Genomic DNA, 25,631 nt, shown 5'->3' with positions numbered 1-25,631 from the left:
AACCACTGTCAGGAGGCGGTTCCCTCTTCCAAGCTTTTCTGGGCAAGTCGAAACACAAACCGAGCAGAGAGGAGCCGAGCCGGGCAGGTCAAATCGAGTAGCGTTGGTTGAGACGGGGCTTTTCTCATTATGCATAATCACTTCATGTTTTATTATTGATGGTTTAACTGCGATGCAGCTACCAAAATGTTGTTCTGAGGACATTGTTGGCCACGTCAGTTAAACTCTTTCAGTCTGTCCACAGTTAGCCTTACAGCATCATGTGTGAAGGGAAGTGAAGATACGGATATGTAATCTGTTTTTCATTTGGCTCAGACACTGAAAAGAAGTCTCCGCTGCAGCTAATTATTGTGGGTAAACACGCAGAAGAAACGTTTGGAAAAAGATGTTATTGATTGATTGATTGATTTAAAAACATCATTTGCTGACAATTTCTGACGGAGAACCCAAAAAGAAAAAAGGCGCATTTGCAATCCTCTTATGCACAGTTTAAAAAAAAAAAAAAATCATTGTTCTGTAAATTGACTGCTGTTTATCTTTCTTTTAACTTTAACATTCAACATATTTATCTGAATATGCCTTATTTATTATTGCACAGTATCTTTACTTTCTGATATGTTCTTTCTCTGCGGCTGTACAGCATATTTTTTTGAATTTTGTTCATTTCATGTTATTTAATCTTGTATGTAAGTCTTGCGTCTTCTACTCGTTTTTGCCACAAATTTTACCACAGCTTTGTTGTGTGGAACAACAAAACTATTTATATTCTATTCTATTGATTCTTCACTTTCTCAGATCTCACTTTTCACTGGGAATCTTTTGATAAACTTTGGAAATCTATTGCTTACTCCATTCATTTTGGTGCTAATAAGCAGCCATGTGTCCACCTTTAAAAAGGTATTTCTGTTAAGAAAACAATTAATCATCTGCAGTTCCAGATAATACATCATCCATATATGGTGGAACACTGGCCATTTTAGACAAACGCACTTTCTCTGTCAGAAAACTGTGTTTGTAAATTGCTTTTCTGATATAAAAAACAATAGAAAAGCTCATTTTCAGCTCTAATGATTTTTAGCTTTAAAATAATACATTTGGTCTTTTCTTTTTGAATCTAACGCCTAACCCTCTTTTTTAAACCAAATCCATTCATTTCTAAATATTTTACTGAAGCACATCTTCAGTAAAAATGACTGGTGAAATACATTTTTTTGTTGTTAGATTTGTTGACATAAAAAGGTTCCAATGTAAAATATTGCTTGATGGTTTCTCCTATTTAAAAAAAATAAATATTTTTTATGCCACACAGTGGCACTGAGGTGAACTCACTCTGTGGAGTTGGAGCGAGCCCTGAACTTCTTCCCTTTCAGCTTCTTCCGATTACCACTCAGGTTTCCTGGAAAGAAAGTTAGAGTAAGAACTTTGTGTTTCCAGTAAAATAGAAAATATAAGTAGTAGGGCAGAGGTGAAAATGATATACAAGCAGCATAAGTTTTCTTGATATTGATAAATCTGGCTCCTGAAAAAGTTTAATTTCACATTCATGAACAATAGTTATACTGTAATTAATATTCACAGCAATAGTCAAAACATAGAGTGAGTGACACTCTCTGACACAGTCTTTAATCATATTATAATTTCTACGTTCAGGCAGCACATCTGCTTCAGCGTATCTGTGCGTCACCTTGCCACGAGTTGCTTCGTGGTCTCCCATTTTCACAGATGTCGGTGATGTGTTTGGCATCTGGAATCCTCTCGCTCCATGAGTGAGACAGGCCATTAGATCTATGCAAACACACCGCAAATAAAACGTCTAAAAAGCTTTCCTTCAACATTTTCTGAGTCTAGTGTGATTTTTGAAAACAAAAGGAAATGTAGGCAACTGTTAACGTGATATGTAAACATCCAGAGCTGTGGATGGAACGGGAAGTGAAGGAGTGAGTAAACAGCATCATGAATGACTCCGTTCTTTAATGCCAAAATGTTCCCCTGTTTTGACATTTTTTTAGCTTTTAAAATAAAATAAAAATGTACTTATATAAAAGCAATGGTGCTCGAAAAAGCATAATATGAAGACATATTATGAGCGACATTTCCATCATTTATTTAAAAAAAAAATGCAACAAATTTACACCGCTGGAAACCAGCAAATGAATGAGGGATGATGAAATGGCACACCTGAAGCCAAACACTGAGATGTTCTGAGAAATGGATGGAAAGGATGGAGTGAAGGACAGCGTGCAAATCTGCAGGTGGGACAGGCAGGCTGACCTCTTCTTGGAGCTGCATCCGGAGTTGGTGCTGACGCCTGGAGGCATGTCGCTGTAAAATGAATCTGCATCCCCGGGTTTGGTGACATAGTCACCGGGGGGGATTTGTCTGGAAATACCAAGGTAATATCTTTAGATGCAATATAAATGAGCACAACAAAGCTACCACCAGAGTTTATTTATGACTAAGTGAGGACTCTGATAAAATACATCATTCTCTTTCTATTACACTAGTAAACAATAAGCTTATTTCATAAATTTAAAAGCTGTCTGAAAAAAAGTTTTCTTGTAGATTTTCTTGTTAAATTAAATTTATTTGGAAATATGTGCTTAATCAATACTTGAGAAAATATTATATATATATATATATATATATATATATATATATATATATATATATATATATATATATATATATATATATTTTTTTTTTTTTTTTTATTTATTTATTTATTTTTTTTCTCTCATCTATTTGTGCAACTGAACTACAGGAAACACATTTTTCATGCTATACCATCTTCTTTCTGAATTAGAAAACAGCAAAAAGCTACCCTAGCTGGTACTGTTATTCATGTCATTGACAAATCTGGTTCCAATAACAAAAACTAAAGATGTAATCCTAATCCTAACCTAAAACGGTTTCAGAAACCTTTTGAGATATATTGTTCCACCAGAGAAAAATGGAAAAAAGGAGCGAACGAGCAAGGTAAGACTGTCTTGCGTATCGGCAGTTATTCAAAAAGGGACTTGGGGAAATTTCCAGCAAGACTGCATCCTCTACTTTTAAACCAAAAAGTCTAGAAACAGGTTACCTTAATTTGCTGAACTTGCCCTTCAAGAGCTCATATTCAACTATACCATAGCATTGTGGTGCATTTTATATCATAAGACAAAAAAAAAAAAATACAAGAGCGAAGAGCAGCAAACCGGCAGAATCTTCTGTGAACCTCGGACTCAACATATCGTCTCTTTTTGTAGCTCCTGTGAAGAGAACATAGTTGTGGTTTCTGCTCATCTTTTAGCAACATCTAGGCATCACTCTCTAGGGCTGTGTGGACACTCACTTGTAGCACCAGGCTGTGACTGCCAGTATGAGAGCGAGGAAGAGGATGGAGCCAGTGATGGCACTGATGATGATGTTGGTGCTGGTGATACCTGAGGAAGACAGAGGAGGAGAAGATGAGAGTGGGGGAGCCAAATATGTGCTAATTGATTGGGTTAGTCTGGTGGTCTTGTGAGCAATCTGATCATTTGGTGGGGGGGGGGGGGGGGGGGACAAACAAACCATCAAACAAAGCAGAACGACACAACAGAACGCAAGAGATACAGGGGGGAAAGTTTGAAAGAAAGAGAAGGGAGAGTAAGCCGAAAAAGCCCTTCTACTTCAGCACTTTTTTCGGGACAAGTAACACGGTTCAGCTTCCCATTCGTGTGATAAACTTTACTTTGTAAAGTAAATGTCACAACTACAGAGAACTCGGGCTGGGGATGAGCGAGGAAAACCATCAGAAAATGAAAACAGAAACAGAACAAACAGTCAAAAAAGAAACACAAACTCTGACCTCGAGGCAATCCGTCAAAGAGATCAGTCTGTCGACAAAAAAAAAAACGAGCGAGAAAATAATGACAAAAAAAGAGTGACATGCATGGTGCAGCGACTTGACATGTAGCTGAATGTGAATTTGCAATCGCGAAAGAAAGGGACAGTAGTAAAACTGGTGGAGATTATGAATGGTTACAAATACAACTTGAAAGCAGCGAGGAGAGACATGAGCTGGTTGGCTGTACGCGGGGCTATATGCTGTACCTGAAACGGGAGGAGCTGGTCCCACCACTAGACTGAACGGGGACCTGGAGTAACAGTCGTCTCCTGTCCAGCCCAGGTCGCACACACACCTCAGCTCGTTGCTGCACACCTGCAGAGAGGAAGCTCATTGAAAAACTTGCAGGTTTAAGGTTTAATGGAAATACTCCAGAACATGCAGCATGCAGTGTCAAATGAACGGCTGCAGGTTTGTGCAGGAGAACTGTGGCGTACTCCGTGTCCGGAGCAGATGGTCTTGTCTGTGTTTCCGGGGCAGGTGCTGAAATTGAACTGTTCGATCGGCAAACACTTGTGATCCAAACAGATGCTGTCCGTCCCGCAGGCCGTCCCGTCCTCGACGTATCCCAGGTCTGTGTCTCCGTCAATCAGCACGTGTGCGCCACTGAGTGGGGGAACAGCACAGAGAGAAAGACTGAGCTGAAACGTGTTACAGGTGTTGCTACTTTCTGTTCTGGATGTGTGTGTGAGAAATAAATGTGTTTAACAGTAGAAGGATGCAACAATGCGTTCCACACACAAATGTGTTTAAAAAACATTAGGCATAGCTTGACGACAGAACACTTCATCAGTGTTAAAGACTGGCTTAGACTCTACTCTCGCATTTCTGGCCAATTTCTAAACTCCCTTTCCCTCCAAGATTCATGAGAAACGTGTTTATCATCCGTTGAGCTCTTTCTTGGTTAAGAACAAGGTGTTTGAGCTGTTCAAATCCAGAGCCAAAATACTTAGTCGGCACTGCTGAGTGTTTTTATTGAAATTGTTCTAGCTATGGGCGCTGGTCACTGTGTTGTTTTGGTTCTGCTGATCCTTCATTCCCGTCTAGTGACCTGGGTCGGTATTAAGGGCATTGCTCTAGATTGGCTTTGGTCTTTTCTAACAGGGAGATTTTCCATGTTTGTGTTGGAAACTCTTAGTCCCGTGGGGCACCTCTCTCATGTGGAGTGCCTCAAGGCTTTATTCTTGGCCCCATTTTCTTCTCCCTTTACCTACTGCCATCGGGGTTAATTATCTGTGTTGTCGATACATTTCTTACACTTGAACTATTAAAAAGACTGATGTCATGTTGTTTGGGCCCAGTGTTGACCTTGGTGGTCCTTTGAGTCAGGATCTAAAAGACTGCTACAGACCTGGGTGTAAGACTGCACAATGATCTTAACTTTCACGTTTAGATTGAAATCTGTGGTCAGGTCCAGCTTCTTCCGAAGCTTGTTTTTTTTTGTTTTTGTTTTTTCTCTTTTTTTTCCTTTTTTTTCTCTTTTTCTTCTCTTTTTTCTCTTTTTTCCCTTTTCTTTCTCTTTTTTTCCCTTTTTTTTCTCTTTTTTCCTTTCCTTTTTTTTTTTTTTTTTTTTGTCCCTGGCTGGCCAAAGTTAAGCACAACGTTATTTATTACAACTTGTTTGGATTAGTGCAATGTACTTTCACTGAGCTTAAAAAAAACTTTAGTGGCTCAATTATAACTAATCAGAAATACAACAGCTCCTCTTTAAAGTGGTGACACTGTCTGTTTTTAAATCTTATATTAAAACAGATTTTATTTCTCTCTCTCCCTCTCACTCTTTCTGGCTTTTAACCCATTTTGAGATGTTGGGTTTTGAGGTTTTATTGTTAGTTTTTATGTATCTGCACTCTATATTACTTGTTATACCGTGTTTTTGTTTTTATTGATTTTATTTTGTTATATTTTAAAGCATTAGCTTTTTAGGGTGTGTGTGGGCGACTGTAGCTTGATGGGTTGAGTAGGTGTCTTGTAATCAGAAGGTTGTGGGCTCGATTCCAGCTTCCCCTTGCCACATGTGTCGATGTGCCCCTGGGCAAGGCACTTAACCCCTAGTTGCTTGCCGAGCTGCGTCTCGTTGTATGAATGTGTGTGCGTCAGTGAGAGCGACTGGGTAAATGTGGCTATAGTGTACAGAGCTTTGGGTGGTCAGTATGACTGGAAAAGCGCTATATAAGTTCAGTCCATTTACAATTTAAAGCACCTAAGCAAACTGAGTTGCATTTTAAAGCACTATAGAAATAAAGCTGAGTAGAGTCAATCTCTTAGCTGTGTTGATTTGTTGCACACCTGCAGTCCAGGGAGGCACCTTGTTGAGCGACTGAGAAGGAGGTGAGTCCTCCCTGCAGCTCCCCGAGCCGCGGGGCAGGTGAGATGTTTGAGCACAGCAGGTAGCCGCAGTGAACGTCTCTGAAATACAAAGCAGCACACCCGGATAAACTGAGAGAAAACTCTCACAAGAAATGTTTAAATCACAGAAAGGGGACGCTTACCGCTTGTTGCACTGGATCCAGGTGTCTTTTTCCTTCCCACAGTTTCCTTTTTCTGTCCCCTCAATGTTGAGCTTTTCATAGCAGAACTTGTCAGCTGCTGTTGCCTCTGGCGGAGACATTAAAAGCAGACTGTGTGTAAAACTCGACCAACTCTAATTCTTTGTGCCAGCATCAAAGAATTAGATGCTGGCACAGCAAGGTGGTATTAATCCCACTTAAATTTAGCCCTTAAATTTTAAGTTATACACATAAAATGTACTGTATTTTAGTGGGTTTAGTGGGCACAATATACCCACACAAAGTAGTGCACAGTTGTAAAATGGAAGGTAACGGATACATTGCATTTATGAATATCTTACAAAATAATAATCTGAATAGTGTGGCTAATTTAGCCCCTTTTATACCACAGCAAAGCAATTTTCTTCAGAAGTCCATTTTAATTCTAGATGAATGTTTAAGGTTTTTGTCTCAGTTCTTTGGCTGCTTCTTACAGGTTTTCTCAGAGAATTGCTTTATATTTAACTCCATTCATCCTTCCATCAATTTACCAGCTTCCCTATATTTGCTGATCTAAAGGCTTCACCTGTAAGTAACCAAAGTTTAGCTTTTAACTTTTTATGCTGCTTTTTCATTGTTCAATTGTTTATAAGTGCAAACATACTAATAGTGCTAGTAATGCTGTTGACAGATTCTCCTACCTCAGTTGTGGATCTGTAATGTCTTGGTAGATTTACGGATTTTACCATACTCCTTCAAATCTCAGACGATGAAATGGCCAGTGAGATGTTCCAACCTTATATTGTTGTATAACCTATCTCTGCTTTAAACTTCTCCACAACTTTGTTTGTTTGCTGAATATCTCTAACAAGCTCCTGAAACCTTCACAGAACCAATCCGTACATACTGAGATTAAATTACACATAGGTAATTCACTAATAAGGGGGCTTTTGAAGGCAGTTGGTTGCCTCTGATTGTATTAGGGGGAATCAGAGTAAATGGGGCTGACTGCACCGTTTTCAGATTCTGATTTGCAAAAGAAAAAAGAAAAAAAGCTTAAATGTTTTATCATCTTCCTTCCACTTCACAGTTATGCACAACTTTGTTCTGGTCTCTAACATGAAAGCCCAATAACATAGACAGAACTCTGTGTTTGCAACGTGACTACAGATGGAAAATGTCATGGCACTGGAACACTTTTGCAAAAGGCCTCGATATTTTATGAGCCATGCCACGACTGCACACTTACTTTCTCCCCAAATGTACTTGCACTGTCTGTCTTTGGTTTTGCATCTTCCATTGAAGCAGCGACCCTGCAGAGAGAGAGATAAGAAATGTTGCCAAAGCTCAAGTACAAGTCAAATGCCATTGAGTCTTATAAATGAATCAAATGTCTTACTTGATCTTTTTCACAAGTGTAACCATCCATCTTGTGCACGTTTGGTGGACACTGGAACAAAACAAAAAGAAACAGTAATGCGTAATGGTCTATTGAAGAGATTTATTGCCACTGCTCCAAAGAAACAGCCCCATGAAGGTTAATGCTCACCTGGCTGGAGTTGCCTGTGCACTGTTCTGGTATGTCACAGTCGTTCACCGCATCTCGACACAAAACTCCCATGAGCTCCATCTGCAACCGAAAACCATGCAGCTTAAACAGACAGCAAGAGAGATATCCAAACATTTAATTTCTCTGCTTAGTTTACCATAAATTAAAAAATAACTCTGATTAAAAATGCTGTGGGAGTCTGAAGTTTTAAATTAGCATTGTTACTGAAATAACAGTGTCGGTTCCAAATTAATGAAGCCATAAGCTTGACGTTCTTCTTTCTACAGAGCTCCCCCTGGAACATGGAGAAAAAAAAAATTTGTCCTGACATACCTTTGTGAGATCCTGCAAAACTTTTGCAAGATCCTGCAAATGTTTTGCGAGACCCTGACTTATTTTTGCCAGATCTTGCAAAAACTCCAGCTCTCTGCAGGGTTCAGTGCAGCACCGATGCTGGCTCAGCGCTGCGCACTGCTACTGCACTCTCTGCGCTGGCTTTTCGGGGCTGGATTGGCGGTCATTTGTTTTGTTGTCAGCAGCAAATATGCATCTGTCCCGTGCTAAGAAGCAAGCTCTGCTAGTGAGGAGAGAAAGAGCAGCAAGGAGGAAGAGGTTGCTGGTGCATGAGACCCTCAGGTCCAGGGAGCTTGTTAAAGAGCTCCTCAAGCTTGTATCGTACAGTTCAGGGAATACTCCCCAATTTTGCTTCCTGGTCTTTCCGGCTGACGGTTGGATGGACCAGTTTGGGCCAGTTTCTATTGGCCGCGCGTGTATATGTCACTTTGATCGGCACCTTTGGACATCTGCGGACCGTAGGAAACATTGTAAATCATCTTCCACGTCTCTCCTGGAGACTTGCAGAAACTCCACAAATACAGTTCTTTCACCAAAAAACGTCAATCGGGAGTTTTTGTGAGAAATCTCGCAAAACATTTGCAGAATCTCACAAACGTAAGTCGGGATCAACTTTTTTCTCCATGTCCCTTTGTGGGCTCCGTACCTTTCCCCCTCTGTAATACACTTGATGGCAAAAAAAAAAAAAAACTGGATCCTCTCAGTTAGGTTAAACCATTTACTTCAAAATTTAAAATGATACATACATATATGAAATATCCACCAAAAATAAAAAAAAAAAGCAGTAAAAGAATAAGATGAGTAATGTGAACAAGGTCAAAAAACTGGTCTGCTTAACTTATAGAAGCGATAACCACTCCCAAAACATTGTTACTCAATTAAATATGCTAATTTGCTAAATGGCTTTAGTTTAGTCCCTAATATCACCAATCCTTATGCCTAAGAATTTTTAACCTTTTAACTTCTCATCTTGCAAATATTTTTTAACTTGTAAATAGTCCGTTTTTTTATCTCAACTTAAATCACCATAAAAACGTGAATTTAAACTATGCTCCACATCTTAATGCACTTACACAGAATTTAGGCATCTGCAAACAGCTTTAAAAGTAGATGCTGAATCAGAGTAAAGAAAAGTGACAGAAAGCCAACTTTGTGATTCTCTCTACAGTCACTTTGGTTCTAAGAAAAAAGAAAAAACGTCTCTGACACACAAGAAACACTAGAGAGGTGCAGCGCGTCTTGCTTTATACCTGACAGTTTCTGCAGCACAGCCCGTTACTACAGTTGGAGCCTTTGGTCAGGGTGCAGTTCTTGCAGCAGTTCTCTCCCTCTCTGGCACATTCCTGAAAGTACAACAGCAAACCGTCTGAATACTATCTTTTGATTCACAGTCATTTCTTATGTCATGCAACTACTTTGAACAGAGATCTGACTGCTTTTTATCCAGTCAGACTAGCTTCTTTTGCTCATGATTTTAGACAGCATGTAGTTTTGTGGGTTTCTCGCTCCCTGCTTTATGCAAACCATGGAGTAGAGGGCTGGATTCTATGCAAACATTTACAAAAGTACTACAAATCTTTAAAATGAATGAATACAGGTGTTCAAGACGAGCCTGCACATTGCTTTTGTAATTATTTGTCTAAGAATAAGTCGCTGTCAACAACTCAGTGAATTCCCGTAGGGCACCATAATTAAGATAGGATGCCCGTTTACAGTTTATGTCTTGACATAAACTGCAAACACCCAAACATTTCACGCTCAGTTGTTAGTCATATTATTTTTTTTAAATGGGGCAACTGAGAACATTAGTAAGACAGCCATGAAGTGGTAGGCCACATTAAATTACAGAAGAGAACATTATGCAGAGATAATCAACTGTGTGATCTTCAGATTAGCTCAAAAACAGCTCAGAGTGAGCTTCATGGAATGGCTTCCCACATCACTGCATAAAGGGAACAAAAAGTAAGTAAAATCTTCTTAAAATGGATGTAATTATCCCTGATTTGAGCAGGTAAATTTAAATGATCTGCCAATAGAAAAAGATTTTCACACTTAAAATAGGAACAACTCATCTCCATTATCTCATTTCAATGCAGTATATCTAATTATCTTATTTTAGGGGTCAAATACTCATTCCTTTAGCAGATAGTCGTATTTACCTGCTCAATTCAATGACAAATACACTCGTTTCAAGAAAATTTTACTCACTTTTAGTTCCCTTTTTGCAGTGGAGCAGCTGTAGCCAAACGTTTCACTACCAAGTGCAAAACCACTGATGCCACTGAACTCTGGGACAATGTAGACTTGTTCTCTGGAGTGATAAATCCCACTTCTCTGTGTAGTAATCTGATAAAGGAGTCTGGGCTTGGTGAAATCAATGTGTTAAGAATGAGCTAAAATTAAAGTTTGTAAGTGTTGCGGTAAAAGCAGTCTTCAGACTATATTTTCTAACGCTTAGTGTTGAATCAGTATCAGATGTCTTGGTAAAGGGTAATATATATATATATATATATATATATATATATATATATATATATATATATATATATATATATATATATATATATATATATATATATATATATATATATACACACACACACACTTTTTTCCCTCAAGACCAAGACCACAGCGGAAACATGCTTCTTTACAGCCACTTAGAGTGAAACTTTATCAACACTGCCATCTTTGCTCCTATGCGCCAAGGATAAGAAGATGAAAAAAGAAGAGGGAGAAATATTTTACAGTGCAAATAAGCAAATGTTTTTCTGTCTATACAATCAGAAGAAATAAAGAATGCTACATGAGTTCAGTCTTCCACCTCCACATGCCTCCTCCTCTCACTTTTCCTGCAGCCAATGCTGAGTCAGTTAACGTTTAGCTGGATCATGTATCCACGCTTCAGAGTTTTCTGTTTAACTCCAACCTGTTGAATTTATTTATACAAGTTTGGATTCAGCCAAATGTTTTGCTAGTGGATGTTACTGAAAACTTCAGGAATGTTGTCATACTGAAGGTCACTGATCTAATGAGCCGCCACAAAGAGATTTGCAGCTCACATTTAACACATTTTGTGGAACAACCGCTATGACCTGATAGATTTTGTAGAAATATAGATACAGCTGCATACTGTAAGGTCATCCACTTCTCTCTGAAACCTTAGATACTGCTTGAACAAAAAAGGTTTACCCGCTCTGCAGAATGCACCTCCAAGTAGGGTAAAGTTGTATGTACTAACTCTGTTTTCAAGTCTGCAAATAATTACAGTCCTGTGCTTCGGATCACCCATACCAGAACAGCATGACGTCCTTTCTATTTTACAATATGTCTGCACAGCACTATTTTAAGATAAGATAAGATAGACTTTATTGATCTCACAGTGGAAAAATTTACGTGTCACATCGGCTCAACAATCAAAAGGAGGAAAAGGTGCATGAGGTACATACAGTTTTGCTGGTTTTTCCTGAAATTGTTCAACAGTGGTTGCACTCACCGCTGGACTGCCACAGTCACACTCTTCTCCCGGCTCCACGAACCCGTTACCACATTCTGGGGGGTCCAGCAGCTGAGCAGAAGACCGCAAGAAGAAAAGTGTATTTTAATTCACGCCGGACACTCCATGAAATGGAGATTAAAACTAAAAGCAGTGATTCAAAACCAACTGAAACCTTGTATTCAAGTGAAAATTTTAAGATAACATACAAAAATATTTTTTTTCTTGCTTTTCTAATTTGCATGATTATGACGCCCTCTTGTCCTTGCCTGCCATCTTGCTCCCACAGCACCCAACCCCTACAGCCCTACCTGCACAGAGGTGGTTTAAGCCGCAGAAATAAGAGCCAGATGTAGTTTGTTGATTCAGTTGTTTGACCACCATCAATTTTGACCCCTACCCTAAAACCAGGCTGACATGGAAGACCCAACACCAGGGCAAAGCTCTGGCTTAAATAGCCGTCAGGATGAAAGGGACACAGTAGGATGGTGGTGTTTTTTTTTTCAAACCCAGGTTCACCTGAGAATCTATTTCAAAGCAGAGAAGGTCAAGTTTTCTGTTGTCCTTCATCATGAATGGTGGAAGGATGGACTGGTGGTTCATGGCTTTATTTGCAGCAACGTCTGGTCCTTTGTGCTAAAAAGCTTATCAGAAATTCAAAGTTCTTCACTAACGTAGTCGATGTTAGTCACAACTCTCATCTGTAATCATGAGATATGGATCATAATTCAAGTCAAGTTTATTTGTACAGCACATTTCAGCAGAAATGATCTCCGTGATCTCAGAATGAGATCACAGCTAAAGTAGGTTTTCTCCACAAGGTCCCTGGGCTCAGCCTTGAGATACGGTAAAATGAGCCCCTACACATCGAAAAGAGTCGGGGGGGAACCAAGGTTTCCCAGGTACCCTCAATTCAGAGGAGACTTGGTGGGAGACCCAGTACTCTTTGGATGGACCATTATCTATTTTCTGAACTGGGGCTGTCTTGAGATCCAGCAGAGTGAGCTGGAGAGGTCAATGTGGATAGAGGTTTCTCTCCTGGACCTGTAAGCTCAACGGTCTGATCATGATCGACCTGAAGAAGATGATTGGATGGAATGGATGGGTGGAGACAGATTTGGACATATGTGTTGCATAAACTCTCCTTTAAGCAACATTTTGTAAACATTTTCAAACTTTCAGAGGCTCTTTTGTCATTACTGCATACGGTACCTATAGCTAAACAAGCACAGATTATCTGAAACAAGAAGTGTTTTTTTTTTTTTCTGTTAACCACCTCAGCCCATTTTAAATCAGACCAGGTTCATATGAATCTGTGGAAACAGTGCACTGAAATTGGTAATTTGCGGTGCCTTGAAGCCTACAACAGTGTTTCCTTTGATGTTATGCTTCAACACACTCGCTCTCTCAGAAATTTCTTTCAATTCTCTGATTCTTTAAACATAAACTTGAAATCCAGAATATACATTAAATCAATGCTAAAATTTGTCCTCATAGTTTCTTCTTAAAAGCTCACAGGGATGTCCTTTTAGCATCTCCTACAACATCACTTCATCCTTAGATTTTCACACACCATTAGAGCGTCATTGGAAATGTGATTGCGTATAGATTTACAGATTGTGCGTGAGAGCAGTATTTACCTTCAGAGGTTTGTTAAAGAGGCAGGATCCTCCCCCACTGTTCAGAAAGTTGTGGTACTCTTCCACGTTACAATCAGAAAACTTCTTAGGTAAGTAGAAACTGTTAAAAAAAACACAGAGGCCATCAGGGACAGAACCCAAGGAGCACACATGGATTTTACTGACAGAGAGGGTTTTCTCCAAAGAAACACAAACAGAAAAAAGTCTGAAACTGAAGAATCTTGTTTTAATGCAGTCTTAAAACAAACGTGTTTTTTTTTTCCCACACTGGTGTTATTTTCTAAAGTACATCCAAACCCAAATAATTTGGTGAACTCACAATTCAGAGGAGATTTCAGTATGTTTATGATTGGTGTGAGTGAGAGGGAAATTATTAATCTTTTTATTTATCCAGCTTACAATTGGATCTAAACCAGTGACCGTGTAACCAACTGATCTGTGGCCACAAAGGATGCTAGAAATGGACTCCCAGATCTGATTACTGCCAGAACTGAATCAAGAATTTACTTAAATAGAACCTGTCTGACAAGCTGAAGTGGGCTAAGCGATCTGAAAAAGCACAAATCCTGCCCTAATCTAAACAAATCCAACAGCCAATGAGTAACTAGTCATAGAAATCTGTCAGACTGGAGTTACAAACCCATTTCTAAGGGTTTTGAGAGTCCAGTAAACCACCGAGAACCATCATCCACAACTGGATAAAACATAGAACAGTTGTACTTTTCTTGTTTTGCTTCATCTCTACCACAAACTGAGTCAGTACTTTGTATTTTGGGTTACGTCTTTACCAGTTTAGCACATCCAGAGATGTTAAGATTTATCCCACTGTTCTTTGCAGAATAGCTTAAACTCTGTCAGATTGGATAGGGAAACAATTTTCAGCTATTCCAACAGATTCTCACTGTGATTCAGGTCTGGACTTTGCCTAACTCATTCTAATACATAATTGTGCTTTCATAACAACCATCCTATCGTGTCTCTGGCTGTAAGTTTAGGGTCCCTCTGGAAGGTAAAGTCTGTTGCAGTTGTAGCATTCTTCCTGTATTTAGATCAATCCATATTCCCATCAGCTCAGACCAGATTCTAACGCTGCTTTGAAATTTCCCACTATTTCATCTTTGGTCAGGCTGCTGTGTTTATTCCTCTTTACGGTGCTTTTTGTTCTCTGATCTTCTCTAATAAACCACAGAACAGCTGTAAAATAGTTAAATTAAATTGCACACACACTTGGACTCTATTTACTAATTAGGACACTTCTGAAGGCAGCTGGTTGCACTAGATCTTATTGTATTTTGTCCTGATTTCTTCAAACCAACATTCATTGTTTTTTTTATTAAAATCGGACCGTAAGTGAAAACCTACGATAAGTTAAAACATACAAATAACTAAATGCTAACTCAATCTTGATAAACACAGACAATGAATGTTTTCTTTTCTTCCTTTTACCAAGCTGACTTAAGCTGTTGTTAACATTGACAGAGCTTTCATAAAGATATGATAATTCGCTGTTAAACGGAGGATTTATCCAGCTAGCTAGACGCGTGCTCATGCACACAGCAGTGGCGCCCTGTGGAAACAGTATTATTCAGGTTAACTAGATCAGGCATGCAGATACTACAAGATGAAAAAAAAAACAAGCGGTTCATTGAGTACAGATGTCTGAAATACCATTTACTTGACTTTAGAGATTCAAATTGTGTCGTGGTCCATTCACAGGTGACAGGCTGCAATGAGCACCTGTCCTCTGCCATGGGACCTCAGGGTTTATTTTGATAAAGAGGTAGAGCAGGAGCTAGAGGCTGTGTGTTAAGGACGTGAATTATCGTCACACTGAAATGAGCTGATTTAACATTGACAAAAGATGAGAATGACATTGCAGACTGTATCAATCGGTTAGATGTGGACAAAAGTAATAGCTAGTTGTAACTTGTCCCAGGAGGGGGCAGACACCTTTAAATGAGAAGAAAACGGAAACAATGTTTTTCTCGTTGATCAGCCAATGACACTGACTGAAAACTAAAGAATACCAATTATCTAAATGTGCAATATTCAGAGGAAGTATGAGAAATACAGCAGATGATTGAGCCGTATTTGTTCATATAGTCTAAATCAGGGGTGTCCAAAGTGCAGGCTGACAGCCACTTGTGGTCCTTGGAAGCAGTGGCAGTTTTTCTATGGCCCAAATGGGCATCTGCCCAGGACGGCATTACAAAGGGGGCACACTAGCATCAGATAAAAATGAGTAACTTATCTGTCAGCAAGGTCATGAAAAATTACTGTTTAAACTCACTTTCTGCATTTTGATCGGTTTTGGGGGTGGCAGAAGGAGAGGCTTAGTTCATTAAAGAACCGCTACTGCTTGGAAGGAGTCTGTGGCCCACAACCATAGTTACAAAATGGTACAAACTTGGCCATTAAGGGCAGGTGGTTTATGCAGATATAAACTCTCAGGATGCAAGGTTTTTTTAAAAAAAAAAAAAAAAAAAAAAAAAGCAGGCAAATTAAAATCTTATAAATTTGGAAAACGTTATGTACAACACAAAGTTTTCAAAGGCAGTCTCTGCAGCATCCAAAAATAAAATTTGTCTATATACAGTGTTTACCAAGATATACGCTACACTACAAACCTTTTCTAGACTAGAAAAATAGAAAATACAAAACAAATGCGGGACATTGTGCACATTTGTTTTTATACAGCAAAGTACAAGGATATATAGACCCTTTGTCGTCAACAAGACTACTTTGTTTCTTTCATTAAAAGATTTTGTTTTGTTTATGTTTGAGCCGGTAAAAAAATAAATAAATAAATGAATTCATCTTAATTTAACAGATACAAGTTTTGTGGGCCTATAATATTTGCAACATGACAATTTTGGCAAAAGGTTTGGACACCACTGGTCTAAATAAAAACAGAAGCTGTGGCCGCGGTGGCCGTGGTGCTGGATGAGATGGGAAAGGCTGTGGTGATTTACCCTCCCCTCCCAAAAAAAGAACACAGCAGAGTAAATAAACACAGCACAAGCAACGATAGAGCACGCTTCTGCTCACCTGCTGTGCCTATCAGGACAGAAGGGAAACGCAAAATTTATTTAAAAGAGGGGTATACACTCACTAAGACAAAAAATGCATACACATATCCATACGCAAAGCAAGCTTTTATAGCACAACAACACACTTCAAGGCAGCATCTGAGTTTGAGCATGAAAACTGACAACACAAAACACACAATGATTAATTATTTACAATTTTGCTATCTTAGCTAGAAAGCTTTTAGATATTTTTTTTACCTCTTCAGTTGATAAAAACGAACCCTATAAATAAATCTGCACTGACATCTAGTGGTATATTACAGAACTACAACAGACAATAACGCACTATTTTTTTTTATATATATAAATATATACGTATATGAATATGTGGAAAATAACCAAACACAACAAACAAATACAAACTAAAACAACAAAAAGTGACCAGGTTTATCGAAAACTGCCGTGACTTTTGAGTCAATAGTGATCTGTGAGGAATCACAACATAGAGACGAAAAATGGGAAACATTTATTCTAACTTACCCAATGTCATCCATGATACAGCCTGCCCATCGATCATCACACTTACATTCGCCTTAAAAAAAAATGCAGAATATGGCTTTGAGTTTTGCTTTAAAGAAATTAACAAAAACCTCGGAAAGATCTCTCTGCATACCATTGAGGATCCTCTTCTTGTCGGAGAAAATGCCGATGTTCTGACCCAAAGACTGAGCCAAGGTGATGGCCATCTCATTGGTTTTACCGTACTGGTCCAGACAGAAAGAAGACAGAGCAGCAGGAAGAGAAGGAAAGATGAAGAAGGAGAAAATTAGTGTTAAGGAAAAAAATGCATCAAGAAAGTTTTTTTGTCTACTTCACACTAATGCAGTTTTGCATTCGTCCATCACAAAAATTACTATAAAAATATTGAAGTTGTTGGTTGTAATGTGATGAAATGTGAAAATGTTCAAAGGTAATTTTCGTTCGTGCCTAAATGTGTCGTTTCATTGAGTGGTTAAGTCTCACCTCATTAACTCCCCCTCCTTTAGTGAGAGAACAAACTCCTCCCATATAGGAGGCTGCCCCCCAGCCGCTGTGAAACTGATTCCCTCTGTAATGAAAAGCTTGAGTTTAACTAAATAAAGCTTCGCTCAAAAAAAAAAAAAGTCCTCTTTTAAATCAGCAGACTCACGAAAAGAGGTGAACAGAGTCACATTTCTCCTTGATGAAGTCCTTCCTGTACTTCATGAACTCCTTCAACGTCACCATGGGGTCGTCGTCAATGTTGAACTTGTTGTCCACCGACCAGGTCTCCATTGCAACGAGCACGATCCGCGTGTTGAGCTGTTCCCTGAAAATCTGAGCGAGGCGGGTTGGAGAGAGATTTAATTGTCGTGAGGTTAAACGGTCAGCCTCTGACGGTCACAAAGCTTCGTCCTCAAAGTCGCCGTGTGATGGAAGACGCCAAAGGACACGGAGAGCGATGAGACCAGATCAGCATCACGGCTGACAGACGTGCTTCATACCCATTACCACCCCCGGCTGCTCATCATGAGCAGCCGCTGTAATCCTGCCCCCAGACAGCAGCACATCACAGGAGACCAGACAGTCAACAAAGGTAACTGTCTGACGGCGGAGGCAAATATTAATGCTTGTGCCTGTGAGGTCTCAGAAGATTTTTGTTTTATTAAAGCAAACACCGAAGAAGATCAAAAGCTTTACACTGAAAGGACAATGGCAAAAGTGTAACATAAGAAGCATTTTTCCCCACTGATCCTGGTCATCCTGTGCTCTCAGTGCATTAATTTAGAAACAAGCAGATAATATGAACACTTGTAAAACCATCTGCAACAGAGGTTGCACCCAGTCTGTGCTGTTCTTTAAATGTAAACATTGGGGGAATCAACAATATTTAAAAAAAAGACTTCCACTGCATATTGTTGATGCATTTCCATAGTCCTGGCTAGATTTATTGGCATCCCTGAGCAGGACTGTCTGACATAAATACATTGTATTGTATGACTTACATTCTAATTTACTTAGCATCTGTTTGACAGCGAAAACACAACTAATTTATTTTTTTCAATAATTGTGAATAAATTAAAATCATCAAAGGGACAGTTATTGTTCCCTCTAAATATCCATTTAAATTAAATTAATATTTTACTGACTTGGTAATCCACGACTTTCTGATTCCCTGGTATATTAATATGTTGTGACATAAAAGACTCGTCTCTTTTAGCCACTGCCCACAAGGCTGGATCAGAACCCGACTTGATCTTGGACCCTAGCAGTGAGCTGGATGGTAGACATCAATGTGTCCGTCCGTCCGTCCGTCCATCCATCCATCCATCCATCCATCCATCCATCCATCCATCCATCCATCCATCCATCCATCCATCCATCCATCCATCCTCTTCAGCTTATCCGGGGTCGGGTCGCGGGGGCAGCAGCTTCAGTAGGGAGGCCCAGACGTCCCTCTCCCCGGCCACTTGGGCCAGCTCCTCCGGAGGAATCCCAAGGCGTTCCCAGGCCAGACGAGAAACATAGTCCCTCCAGCGTGTCCTGGGTCTTCCCCTGGGCCTCCTCCCAGTGGGACGTGCCCGGAACACCTCACCAGGGAGGCGTCCAGGAGGCATCCTGACCAGATGCCCGAGCCACCTCGACTGGCTCCTCTCGAAGTGGAGAAGCAGAGGCTCTACCATGAGTCCCCTCCAGATGACCAAGCTTCTCACCCTATCTTGGGAGAGCCAAGACACACTACGGAGAAAACTCATTTCAGCTGCTTGTATCCGGGATCTCGTTCTTTCGGTCACGACCCAAAGCTTGTGACCATAGATGAGGGCAGGAACGTAGATCGACCGGTAAATCGAGAGCTTCGCCTTTTAGCTCAGCTCTCTCTTCACCACAACGGATCGGTACAGCGCCCGCTTCACAGCAGACGCTGCACCAATCCGTTCCATATTTCCCTCATTGATGAACAAGACCCCGAAATACTTAAACTCCTCCACTAAGGGCAGGACCTCCTCCCCTACCCAGAGAAGGTACTCTACCCCATGTGTGCAGTTGGCTAAAATTTAGGGAACAAACCCTTTTGGTAGATCTGGCATAAAATCATTGATGAATATGTTAGAAAGCATTTTAAGTTCTTTGTTATGTACAGTGGAGGATCTGTGAAGAGCCTTTGTTGAGGTTGACATAATTACAATATTAATGTCAGCTAATATAAGAACCAGCATTGCTTGTTTTTTTTTCAGAAGGTAAGAAGCTTCTGTTTAACATGTTCAAGAGTCTCCGCGATCAAGACTAATACTATAATTATAGGCATCGATGCAATGGAGAAAACATGCTCACTAGATCCCATTGGGAGGGAATATTCTGAACTCTGGGGTCCTCTGGGTAGTAGTCTAAGTTTCTTCAACCGTTTTGCTTCTCCAGCTGCCGTCTTGTCTAACGTTTTGCCTCGTTACTTCTTCTGTTACATGCTAAATCTGAACTAACAGCTTATTGAAGTGCGTGACATCGTAAATACCTGGGGACTTTTGACCAAGACTGAAAATGTGATGTCACTGGGCCTTTTAGTAAGATAATGATCCAGAACATGTGGCCAACTTACCACAGAAGTGCCCTAACAGACACTAAATCAATCTTTTCCCTTGGCGATCTCATCTCCCAGATCAAGAACCTACAGAAAAGCTGCCGGGTGAGCTGAAAGGAAGGCTGCAGAGCAGATCCAGGAATCTGGACCATCTAGGTCAGATCATGTATGTGTCTGTCTATCGCGCTGTGCTATTGGTAAATGGGGTTTGTAGCAGCGTTAAAAACAATCACATCTCAACACCAATGTTTTAAAGCAGGATATTTTTGTGTGTGAGATCACATATCTGCAATAAAAGATTTTAAAGCTTTTCGCACGTCTTTAAGGCGGCAGGGTATACGCTATACTATCCAGGCTATATCTGGACAGTGTAGCATTCCGGGTGGAAATCAATGTGTCCTTTATGAACCCAGAGTGATTCATACAACCATCTCCAAGGGCACAACGAAGACCGTGACCTTTGTCAGGCTTCACCAGCCTCTCGGTTTACAGATGTAACCCTGCAGGCGCTCAGATTTCAGTAGCGCAGCACGTGCATCAAGGCTGCAGCGAAGCGCCCGGATCAGTACCGTCGGAATGCCGCTGCTCTCCCCAGCCACAGAAATCTGACGACTCATAGTTGGCCCGGGTTAATGGCTACTTAAATCCCTTTTAAAAGGAGAGAGTATAAATGGCCAGGGCACGGTTGGTTAATTGATAAATCAGTGCAACGTGTGCTCAGCTTCGGCTGGAAGTGATTGTGGCAAGCTTTCCAAGAAGAAGATCGATCCAGTTCTTACCATGTCAGCGATATTGACCACTGTCTTAGCGTTGTTGTTCGTGTGCCCGACGGAAAGACGATGCTTCTTATACTGAAGGAGGAGAAAGACAGACAGAGAAGGAGCGAGAGGAGACACATGAAAGAGGGATGAATGCCCTAGAATCAATTCAGTTTAAAGTTGAAATGTAAAAGTAGAGTATTCACATTGGTAAACATTCAGCAGTTCCTTTATCTGACAGAAAACAGTGAATGATTATGTTCAATAACGATAGGCAGTTGAATAATGAAACCTTTTTTTGTCTGTTGTTGTTTACTTTGTAAACCCCACGAAATGTGGATTCAATATATCCAGATGACCAAATTATACAATAAAAGTAAACAAAAATCTTCATCATAAACTGTAAATTATGCTTATGGCTCATGGCCAATAATAGTTTTTTGTAGTCCACACATTTCCGACAACCTCGAGGTTAGGGCCCTGGGAAAGCATTTGTGAAAAGCTTAGTGGTATCCATCTTCACCACATCCAAACCCCGTTTTGTTTGGAGATAATTCTGCTGGGGCTGGCTGACCTGCCAGCAAGAGGGGAAACATCTGGATATCATTTTTAAACTGTAGCGTTCCAAGATCTGTCAAGTAGCGGAATTAATCGCCATGTTTTTGTACCCTTCGAGATAAACATTTACCAGAATTGTAAGTCCAGCTTCTAAGACCCGGATGTCACTAGCTTGCAACACACACACCAATGGAGACACACAGACTCTTGTGTTTAACGCATACACATCTGATAGAATTATTATGACTATGTCTACATATTTTACGTTATTTACTATTTTCATTGCATTTATCATGTATATTTACTCTTTACGACTAAGAAGTTTTAAGGTTTTAAAACTCTCTCTTATATTTGCAGAAGGCCTGCAGAAAGCAGAGAAATATGTTGTGACTATGATAAGTGTTTTTATGAACTCTATTCAGCCATCTGGAGTGCTGCACTGTGTGAACTGCTTGGTTTTATCTCGAAGGTCACAGTTATTTTGCTTATCCCTACCCCTTAGCTTGACAATGGAACCAGGGATTCCTTTTCCTAATAAATAGAGAGGGGGCAACGGATTTGCTTCAGATCGGATTTGGACATCTGTATTAAGCATCTCCGTTTGATCTCCTTGCAAGATTATTTGAAAACCAATCTCATTGTTGTCTCTCCTTCTTGTGTTGTTAATGAATGTTTTAGGTGTTTGAACCTGACAACATCTGTAGGCCAGCTCAAGATATGAATGTTAGAACTCACACTTCACCCGTTGTACGTGCGAAGTTGAATGGAATAAATGAGTTCTCGTAGACATGGTAAAGGAACGATGTCTCCCCGATTCTTCTTTCTTTTTTAAGGTTCAATAGTTAAATAATCTCCCACAAGCTTCTGTCTGAACTCTAGTTTGTGTCCAGGTTTCTACTGTCTGTTGATTCGAGCTTAAGTTGAAGATTTGAAGGTTGTCCTTCTTCGTTATTCATCCACTTTGTGCATCGCACCAGTACTACTTGCAGTAAAACAGGAGACCCCCAGCATCCCACTTCCACCACCGTATCTAATGTTTTGTACCGTCTTTTTGAATGTCGATTCTGAAGCAGGCGCTTCCTCCTTGGCCGGCACCTTCCTCGATCTAACGCCGCGTAAAACTGGCTTCAATGTGTACAGGGATGCTGATGCTTTGTGCAATTTTCAGTTTAGTAAAAGCTTGAGGCTTAGTGGCTCCTGGGTTGCTCCTGAACATCCTGATACAGATCCTTTTATTTGAGGGGGGCAGATTTGGTGAAACTGCGGAAACCTGGACACCAATGGATGTCCCAAATGGACAATTATCCAAATCAGAATATATTAGTCCAAAAACGGTTGCGTTGATTAGTCCAAAGCCATTTTTGTACTAATCAAGCCAACCAGTGCTCCCTCAGGGTGTTTGCAAAGATTGAAATGTTTCTCTACCTGAGCAGTGTCTCACTGCATTAGGCAAAAGTCTAATATACATTTATTACGATATACTATGTGGACCCGCTCCAAACTGCATACAAGAAAAAATTTAACATTTTCCCCTCAGATGATGTTTGGGATTCAGTTGTTACTTCAGACTATTCAACATTACTTTGCAGTGGCCGTTCTGTGATATATTTTAAGGTAGTTCTCAGAGCTTACTTGTCCCATTCCACGTTAACTAAGTTCTACCTGGGTTTGGATCCTCACTGTTAAAGGTATGGAAGTGATGAGGCCTCTTAATCCAGATTTGTTTTTACAGATTCCGTCCTTTAGTTATTTCTAAAAGGAGTTTTTTTTTTAACACCCTGGACAAAGATCACTGATCAAGAAACTGGACCTCAACCCTTTTCTTGCTCTCTTGGTACAATGGACATCAAAGCATTGCTTATTATGGTGAAGTGTTGGCCGCTGTACGTTGCTTTCTTTGCTGTTCAGGCGTGCCATTTTGCTCAGATGCCATACTGCTAACCCTGTTCACCCACGGTCAGCTGCCTTTAGGCATAGGAGATTTTAAAGGATCTCAGATTTTTCCCTGAAATCTAACTGAAGTCTCCATCGTAGTGCTGCATTATATTCTCCATCTGCTGTCCCAAAGCGCTGCTTTCTGCTATCATGTCTAACTTGGCAGCGATTGGCACAGACCAGAAGAGACTTCTTAACTTTTTAAAATGTAAATGTGAAAAACTATCAAGAAGCAGATTTTTACTGTGTCATGTTTTTATACTGAGATACCGTTTGTTTTTATTCTATGAATCTCTCCTCTGGGGTAAGGAAGCGGGGTTTTGTTTTTGCTCCATTTTGTTGTTAAAAAAAATCCTCGTATAAGTATTTGGAGCTTGAGAATGGATAAAACTGGACTTCTTCAAGGCTTCTGCAATAACCTTTGCAAAACCTCGACCTCAGGGCCATTAAAGATGGATGGACTTAAAAGCCGAATTTGTTCCAAGAAAGCAGCCACTTTAAACAAACTCCACTGAGTCCAGAGAGAAGAGAGGTCACAAATGCAGCAAGACGTTTGCTGATGGCTAAGACTGCTGCTCGCTAACAAACAGCTACTTCAGTATAAGCATGGGTGTATTTCTGTTTGAGACCATTGTCCTGACAAGTAAAGAAAGAAGGCCCCACTTTAAATATCAACCTCCTTAAGCCTCATTGAAATATGAAACTATGCACCAGGACCAGCCAAATACCCTGTTGAAAGAAATATCATACTGTCAAAGGAGACATTGGCCGAGCTGTTTAACCACAAAGAAGAGAAGAACAATCGGAGGAGTAAAGGTGGGACTTTCACACCTAAGAAGACCAGCTGTCAAGCATGGTGATAACAGTGTCATGATGTGGGGGTCCCATCCAGTCAGCGGTACTGGTGCACTTAACCTGAAATTAATGGCTAGGATTTATTTCAAAAGCTTGTTGCTGGTTACAAAATAAAGAGTTTAGTTGAGGAGCTACTTCCTTGGGAACAGTTAACTAATGATTAGTGGGGATGTGTTTATATAATCGTAGTCTATATGAACCAAATGAAATCCAGAATAAATTCAATTTGTTCAGCCAGTCCTCTTTTTGTTTTGGATTTGTTTTTTATTCATTGAAGTTATTCACGCAGAGATCGTGTCACTGAAACATTTTAACTGTTATAAAAAATTATTAGAAGCCCCAAATTATTATCACATTAATGCCCGTGACTAGTGCATGGAAAAATATGCAAACAAAAACTATACATTAGCTGGAACTTACCATTACGTGATCATTGATCACCATAAGCTCTATGTATTTGGTCTCATCTTCTATGCTGCGTGAGAAATGTGGAGCCTGGAAGGAGACAACAGATTTATCATTTCCACCAGATGGACACTGGCTTTACAGTTCTCTTCCACTGAGCCAGTGCATGTTAATCTAAGAAAACCACAATACACCTAGTAATACACTCGTGATTCCTGCACCACATCAAAGGAACAACAAATCAGTGAGTATGAACTTGCAAAAGTCAAACAAGAGCGGCAAAAATAGAAGTAGCTTGAAGGGCTGCGATATGGAAATCATTGATTTTTTTGGGAACAAATACACCAGCATCAAATACATACCTGTCTCTTTTTTCTCCAGTGCACAACTTTTGACCCGGGAAAAGGAGGGCTGGGGAAAGGTGGCTCTGGTAAATCCCCTAGAAAAGAAAAAAAAAAATCAGAAACCGCTCTACTCATTTCTTGTGTTTAGCATCAGTGTTATAACCAAGAAGGGGGTCCGGTGGGGCTCAAAAACCAACTCTCTAAGTTTTATTTATATGAACTTAACATGTCATTGCATTGCATGTTTTATCAAGTTGCAACAATTATTTTTTATTTAATCAGATTTCAAGTATTTGTTACCACCATATAACTATTAATTAATTAATTTATTGTTCGGAATTTATTTTATTTTTTAAATTTGTTTACAAAACACGTACGTTGAAATAAATCCAGAACAAGGCACTACAGGGTTCAAATAATAATATGAAGGGGGTTTAACATCAGAAACTTTATATTTGGGTTCTTTTAGGGGGGACAACCTTTAGCACTCCCCATCTGATCATACCCTTTTAGAAATAATTTCCTGGAAACACTTCTGTTTAATGAAATACATCACAAATCAACAAATAATTTTACTTCCACAACAGCACACTTCAATCCACTTACCACCGAAGAGATCACTCAGTTCCTCTGGTCCAGCAGATCTGTATATCATGTGGATGTGTAGATCTCCCTGAAAGACATGAAGAGAAAAATAATAATAAATTCACTAAAAGATATATGTACCACCCACTGGCTTTTAAAATATGGCGAACA

The 25,631-nt window shown here is 39.9% G+C and overlaps 1 protein-coding gene across 4 annotated transcripts in view; it reads right to left on the bottom strand.

Moving 5' to 3' along the window:
• The window catches only part of adam22 (ADAM metallopeptidase domain 22), an 88,786-nt gene that overhangs the window by 9,823 nt on the left and 53,332 nt on the right, over positions 1-25,631 (bottom strand). For 2 of the 4 annotated variants that reach the window (XM_036133881.1, XM_036133883.1), the window contains exons 7-29: positions 25,482-25,548; positions 24,894-24,970; positions 24,547-24,621; positions 20,800-20,871; positions 17,615-17,781; positions 17,449-17,533; positions 17,099-17,189; positions 16,966-17,017; positions 13,397-13,496; positions 11,757-11,828; positions 9,514-9,606; positions 7,910-7,990; positions 7,760-7,810; positions 7,610-7,673; positions 6,364-6,469; positions 6,161-6,280; positions 4,309-4,477; positions 4,078-4,186; positions 3,335-3,425; positions 3,198-3,251; positions 2,179-2,379; positions 1,685-1,785; positions 1,330-1,396 (exon numbers count right to left, since the gene is read on the bottom strand). In XM_036133881.1, coding sequence (XP_035989774.1) covers positions 1,330-1,396; positions 1,685-1,785; positions 2,179-2,379; positions 3,198-3,251; positions 3,335-3,425; positions 4,078-4,186; positions 4,309-4,477; positions 6,161-6,280; positions 6,364-6,469; positions 7,610-7,673; positions 7,760-7,810; positions 7,910-7,990; positions 9,514-9,606; positions 11,757-11,828; positions 13,397-13,496; positions 16,966-17,017; positions 17,099-17,189; positions 17,449-17,533; positions 17,615-17,781; positions 20,800-20,871; positions 24,547-24,621; positions 24,894-24,970; positions 25,482-25,548 — 2,165 coding nt within the window. The remainder of the gene's footprint in view (positions 1-1,329; positions 1,397-1,684; positions 1,786-2,178; positions 2,380-3,197; positions 3,252-3,334; positions 3,426-4,077; positions 4,187-4,308; positions 4,478-6,160; positions 6,281-6,363; positions 6,470-7,609; positions 7,674-7,759; positions 7,811-7,909; positions 7,991-9,513; positions 9,607-11,756; positions 11,829-13,396; positions 13,497-16,965; positions 17,018-17,098; positions 17,190-17,448; positions 17,534-17,614; positions 17,782-20,799; positions 20,872-24,546; positions 24,622-24,893; positions 24,971-25,481; positions 25,549-25,631) is intronic. The other 2 variants (XM_036133887.1, XM_036133891.1) reach the window with 1 other exon arrangement.

The sequence above is a fragment of the Fundulus heteroclitus genome, chromosome 3 (assembly GCF_011125445.2).
Source record: "Fundulus heteroclitus isolate FHET01 chromosome 3, MU-UCD_Fhet_4.1, whole genome shotgun sequence".
Taxonomy (NCBI): Eukaryota; Metazoa; Chordata; class Actinopteri; order Cyprinodontiformes; family Fundulidae; genus Fundulus; species Fundulus heteroclitus.
Note: the sequence above shows the minus strand (reverse complement) of the source record. Positions and strands in the feature narration are given on the sequence as shown.